Source organism: Egretta garzetta, unplaced genomic scaffold (assembly GCF_000687185.1).
Source record: "Egretta garzetta isolate BGI_Z169 unplaced genomic scaffold, ASM68718v1 scaffold53, whole genome shotgun sequence".
In the NCBI taxonomy this organism is placed as follows: Eukaryota; Metazoa; Chordata; class Aves; order Pelecaniformes; family Ardeidae; genus Egretta; species Egretta garzetta.
In genome coordinates this window covers 1,357,328-1,362,660 of record NW_009259312.1, presented here as the reverse complement: position 1 = coordinate 1,362,660, position 5,333 = coordinate 1,357,328, and the positions used below count along the sequence as shown (strand labels likewise).

General features: G+C 45.3%; 1 protein-coding gene across 1 annotated transcript; it reads right to left on the bottom strand.

Annotated features, from left to right (window-relative positions):
- Positions 1-857: 857 nt before the first annotated feature.
- On the bottom strand, positions 858-4,527 carry HMGB3 (high mobility group box 3). Its single transcript, XM_009636390.2, has 4 exons — positions 4,285-4,527; positions 3,618-3,757; positions 2,899-3,073; positions 858-2,336 (listed from the first exon to the last, which is right to left on the bottom strand). The coding sequence occupies exons 1-4, from the start codon at positions 4,525-4,527 to the stop codon at positions 2,193-2,195; spliced, it is 702 nt and encodes a 233-aa protein (XP_009634685.2). The 3' UTR covers positions 858-2,192.
- Between the last annotated feature and the right edge of the window lie 806 nt (positions 4,528-5,333).

Genomic DNA, 5,333 nt, shown 5'->3' with positions numbered 1-5,333 from the left:
GATCCAAATGTAACTTAGCCTTAAAAAGTGCTACATGTTGCTACATTTCATAAAAGTTTATTAGCTTTCTTCATCCAACCCCAAGTTCTGCTCAGTTCTTCTTTCAGGTTCTAGTCCACCTCAACACTAGATCAGACTGTTTTGCCAAGACACTATGGCTCTCGAGAAGTCACAGGAAGCCAGATGTGCTGCCCAATTAGGCAACAAAGCAGTTTTATCCACATTAAAAGCAGTTACTGCCTGTAAGCCTGGCCCTCATTAATCTGCAGTTTGGTTCAAACGAAGCAGCGGCAGCAGCCCGTACCCACAGTTTACACTAATGAGTTACCCTGTCCTCCTAAGTCAGCTCTACGCTGCAGCCTACAACTTTGACCTGCTATTAATGCAAGTATCCTCACCCCCCCATTCCTCCTCACCGCCCAGCTAACACCGACTGCTAACTACAGCCAGCACAAGGAAGGAATTCAAGGGTAACGAAAGGATGCTATGGTTTTCCCAGTTGGTGCAGTTTCTGTGATAAGGAAAAACGAGGTTAGAAACACCAGCTAGAGACCAGGTATCACCTTTCCCTTCCAAGGGCTGCAAAACACCCCCAGCTTGGATTTGGGAAGATGGCAAGACTGCGACGCAGCCAGCTAGTCACCACAGGGGACAGACAGAGCTGCGCCACTCCCCCAACCCACCTCACAGCACCCAATTCCTATCACAACTTCCATCATTGGAGAAAGGACACAGACTAAGTACCTGCGCCACGCTCCTACTTCAGCAGGGAATTAGCCTAGGCGCCTGGCTCCTGCCACGAATTAAAAGGCTAGAAAAAACCACAAGTCTGAAACAGTTTAACACAGGACAAAAAAGGCACATTTTAATATGTACAGCAATGCATTTGGGCTATAAATTTACCCAACACAACTGGAAAAAAAATCCAAACTATGCTTTTATACTTATTCCATGGTGTCAGCCTCATTCCTAGCCACCTACCTTTCTCTGCATCTCTGAATGCTGCTATATACACACACAAACAAACAATTACGTCATGAATGTTCATTTAGGCTCCCAAGTTCAAGTAATAAAGTTCAAACTTGCATAGCATCTTATGCCACTCAGCCATAAACAGTTACGATTGCATATTAGCTGGAGCAGCCATCTCTTTCAATTCAGCCAGTTTTGGCTGGCCACCATATTTTTTTATTTTTATTTTTTTTTTTTAAATCCTTGAGTCAGAATGTTTCCTAAGTCACCAGCCCTGAGGGATGCCACAGACTTCAAAATGAACCTCTTGCTGTTGTTAAGATCCTTTTAAACCAGAAATTTAGAGTGTTGTCAAGAACAGTTTTAAAAATGTAATACTGTTTATTTTGCTTCAAAAACATTTCAGCATTCTAAACATACAAAAAAAACATAACGTTGCAAATTCGTTTAAGTACAGAGTGTTTTTGAACTTCAGTTGCTGCACTGGCTCTTCACTTAGTTGACGATGAAGAGATGTCTACAGTTTCAGTTTAAAAACTACCGCACTTAACTAAAAAAATCCATACACTTCTCATGCCAGCTGAACCCCCTTCCACAACTAAGAATGGCAGCAGAATGCTATTTCACTATATACAGAAAGACAACTTTAAGCTAAATGGACGCCCACTGTAGTGTAAATAGATCTACCCTCACAGTGCATGCTTTGGGCCATGGCACCCCGGGGAACGTACAGCCTTTCCAAGTAATCACTGCTCCTCTAAGGCATCATAACTCTAAGCATGTACCACAAGAATCTGTCTAGTTTTTACAAACTATAGATATGTACAGTTTATAACCCAGGATTTTCTAGCCAATAACCATATAGTAACACCACCTTACAAATTAAAAAAAATGCTTGAAACATTTTTAAATGCTTTGTTACACCAACAGCAAAGTGCACAGAGTTAGGAGAACACTAGAGCGCCTTTTCATTTTAAAAATGTTTGGAAATATGTACAACTTTGATACAGTTTCAGGGTGCTCACTACACCCATGGCCACTTCATGTAAACCAGTTACAATTTCTAGAGCACTTTTAGAAACTACAACGCGATCGGAATCCAAATTTTTTTTTAATTAAGCCTAATAAGGGCAAGAGACACCATCTCAAATAAGAGGTGCTTCATTTATGGTGTTTCCCCTACTCTATGGTATTCACATGGAGACAAGTATTGTACAGTTTTATTCATCATCATCATCTTCATCCTCCTCTTCTTCATCCTCCTCCTCCTCTTCGTCTTCTTCCTCTACCTTTTTCCGAGCAGCTTTGGTTGCTGCTCCCTTTGCGCCATCAAACTTTCCTTTAGACTTGTAGTCTGCAACATCCTGCAAAGTCAAGGGGATGTCTTAATTTGCTCTAAGCAGCAAACACATAAAGCATTCGTACAGCAGCGGGTGTTAGCATAAAAGGGGGTGGCCTTCCACCACTGCACCCCCAAAAGGGGAGGCAGCCAGCACTGCAGTACACAGGTATGCAGACACCTAAGCGTACTCCGCCGCCTCCGGGTGACAGAGGCCTTGAACCCTGCGTTCACGGTTGTTTCTTTGAGGAGGAGAAGAGAAGCCAGCCTCCCTTACAAGTTTCCTGCTAACGGGACAAAGCTCCTTTTACAGCACAGCAAACCCTTTGCTGGAGCAACACGAGCAGCCGCAGCTGCGCATCGCTGGGGGAAAGCTCTCCCTCCTCGCCGCAATCCGCCCGCGGCTCTCTGACCGACTCCGTCCCAACGCACGCGAAGTTTGGCTAGGTGGCACGCAGTGCAGCGAGAACAGGTCTGTAAGCTGGAGATGCTCGCTACGCTGGGGCCACCTTAGCTGGGTCTATGTTACAGAAACACATCAACACGCCAGCCGGTATGGAAGAGGCACGAGGGAAAGCTAGCCTTACCTTCTCATACTTCTCCTTCAGCTTAGCTGCCTTGTTATTATAAGGCTGCTTTTCACCATCACTGAGGTTGTTCCACATTTCGCCCAGTTTCTTTGCTACATCCCCGATGGATATGCCAGGGTTTGTGGACTTGATCTTGGGGCGGAACTCTGAACAGAAGAGGAAGAAGCCAGACCTTGGGGAGAAGCACCAGAGGACAGTCAGCACCACAGCAGCACGCCTGGGGAGCAACCCCTTCCCCCCTCCATCACCCACAACATTCACACACACACACTCACATGTGAAATAGAAACTTTTTTTTTTACTTTAAAAAAACCAAAACAGAAAACCCATACAAACCTAAACATGGTTTGAGTTTACTGAGGCCCAGGCCTGCAGCCTTCACCCACTGCTGTTTTTAACCAAGTGTTGTCTATTCCCTTCACCCAGTTTCATCTTAGATCCACCAGTCTCCCCATGACCCAGTCATTTCCACATCTTCCATCACTACAAGTTTAAGGGTACCAAGTACTGACAATTCCTGTAAGTGCTCTATGTGCTGAAGATTACGAGACACCCACAAGTTTTACAAGGTGGTATCAGTAAGCTAGGAACATCACCAATACTGCTCTACCAACAGCACACCCCACCTGCTTGCTTTAGGGAAACTTATCAGCTGTGTTACAGGCTGTGAAAACAAACCAGAACACTTATGCATTTAATACCTCAAAGTTACTTACGGTGGTCGTTTTGGGGCATTGGGGTCCTTCTTCTTCTTGCCACCCTTAGCCGGTCCATAGTCCTTCATTTCTCTATCATATCGTACCTTATCAGCCTTTGCCATTTCATCAAATTTAGCTTTCTCCTTGCTTGACATGGTCTAAAAAAAAAAAACCCAAACAACAAGACACCAAACCTGTGATTACCCAACTGTTCAATAGCTGGCAAACTTTAAGTAAACAAGCCAACACAAACCAACTCGATAGGGGAGTTTCAGAATTTGTTTGTTTTCTAACTGGACCACCTTGGGGACGAAGGTCCCGTACCGGGGACCACAGCCACAGCTGCCATACTCGGTGAGAGAGAAGGAACGGGAATGGGCCAAGCACAGCCAGAGTCCTCCTTGAGGACACAGGCCTGGAGGGAGGGAAGTGCTGAAGGGCGCTGCTTAGGAACAGGAATAAAGGCCAGGCTGTAGTGGAAGCACCCGAACGGGCAGGTACACTGGGCTGAAGCCTTCACGATCATTACAGGAGTCAGCAGCACCCGATCAATGGCCAGGACACTTTGCCAAGAACAGCACACAGACCAAAACAGCACCGGCTCCCTTCGGGTTCACACGCACACGTATCATCCTAGCAGATGCCGTAAGAAGTCATCCCTTCAGGAAGTCACAAATTAAGGTACCTTCCACCTCTCCGAGCACTTCTTGGAAAACTCTGCAAAGTTGACTGGAACCTCTGGGTTCTTTTTCTTATGTTCCTCACGGCACGTCTGCACAAAGAAGGCATAGGCAGACATCTTGCCTTTGGGCTTCTTCGGATCACCTTTAGCCATCTTGACTCTGCAGGGAAGAGGGAAAAAGGGGAAAAAACCCAAACCAAGTGAATGCATGTATGGATGAATGCATATACGTACATATGCATACATACATGATGTGCATATATTTATATATACACTCACCACCATCCCCTGAAGCAATGTCCCATCAGTAACACATCCCTTTCTTTTCCCCAACACCTCCTACCATCCCCAATACAGACACTTAAATTATCCTTCCTTGACACTTGGGTTGCAGACTTGAGCCAAGCGAAACTGTTCACTAGACTTCAGTTTTACATTGATAGATATTTACATCATGCCCAAAGACAGGCTATTAAATACACATACTCCTGCCCATTAAGAGTTATATATGAACCGATATAAAATATTTGTTTTAGTTGGCTACCACACTGGGGCTTGAGTGGCATGCACAGTGCCAGGCGATGACTTATCCCTTTAGCAGCTGGAGTTCACATGTTAGCAGCCGCTGTCCAGGTATAGAGGCAGGACAGATTATTCCACCACCACCACCACCGTAAAAGTGCAAATAACCTTTTATATGTGAGAAGGTGCGCAAATAGAGGCGTTTTAAACACAATAGGACCCGTGGAGCTCTGCGAGTGAGCAGCACTTGCTCTTGCTCCACCAAGTGACACATGTTCAGAGGCGTAGTGGTCAGTGCAAAGATGTGATTAGCAAGTCACCGAGAGGATGATGCTAACTTTTGGGCTGCATTTCTTTCCCCCTCTTCCGTATTATTCCCCCCCTCAAAAAAAAAAAAAATTAAAATCCCGCAGCAATATTTCCTATTTACAGCTTCCCAGTCGTTTGAAAATTTAATTTTTATTAGCGCGACGTTAATATTTAATTGCGGCTATTCAGCCCCCAGGCGCCGCAGAAGCGGCGCTGAGCCG

Bases quoted from the DNA above. Each gene is read 5' to 3' on its own strand.
- HMGB3 (XM_009636390.2), bottom strand. From the start codon at position 4,527: ATGTATGCATATGTACGTATATGCATTCATCCATACATGCATTCACTT. The intron at 3,074-3,617 runs GTAAGTAACTTT...CTTCTCCCCAAG, and splicing joins AATGCCCCAAAACGACCACC to GTCTGGCTTCTTCCTCTTCT. The intron at 2,337-2,898 runs GTAAGGCTAGCT...TTGACTTTGCAG, and splicing joins TGAAGGAGAAGTATGAGAAG to GATGTTGCAGACTACAAGTC.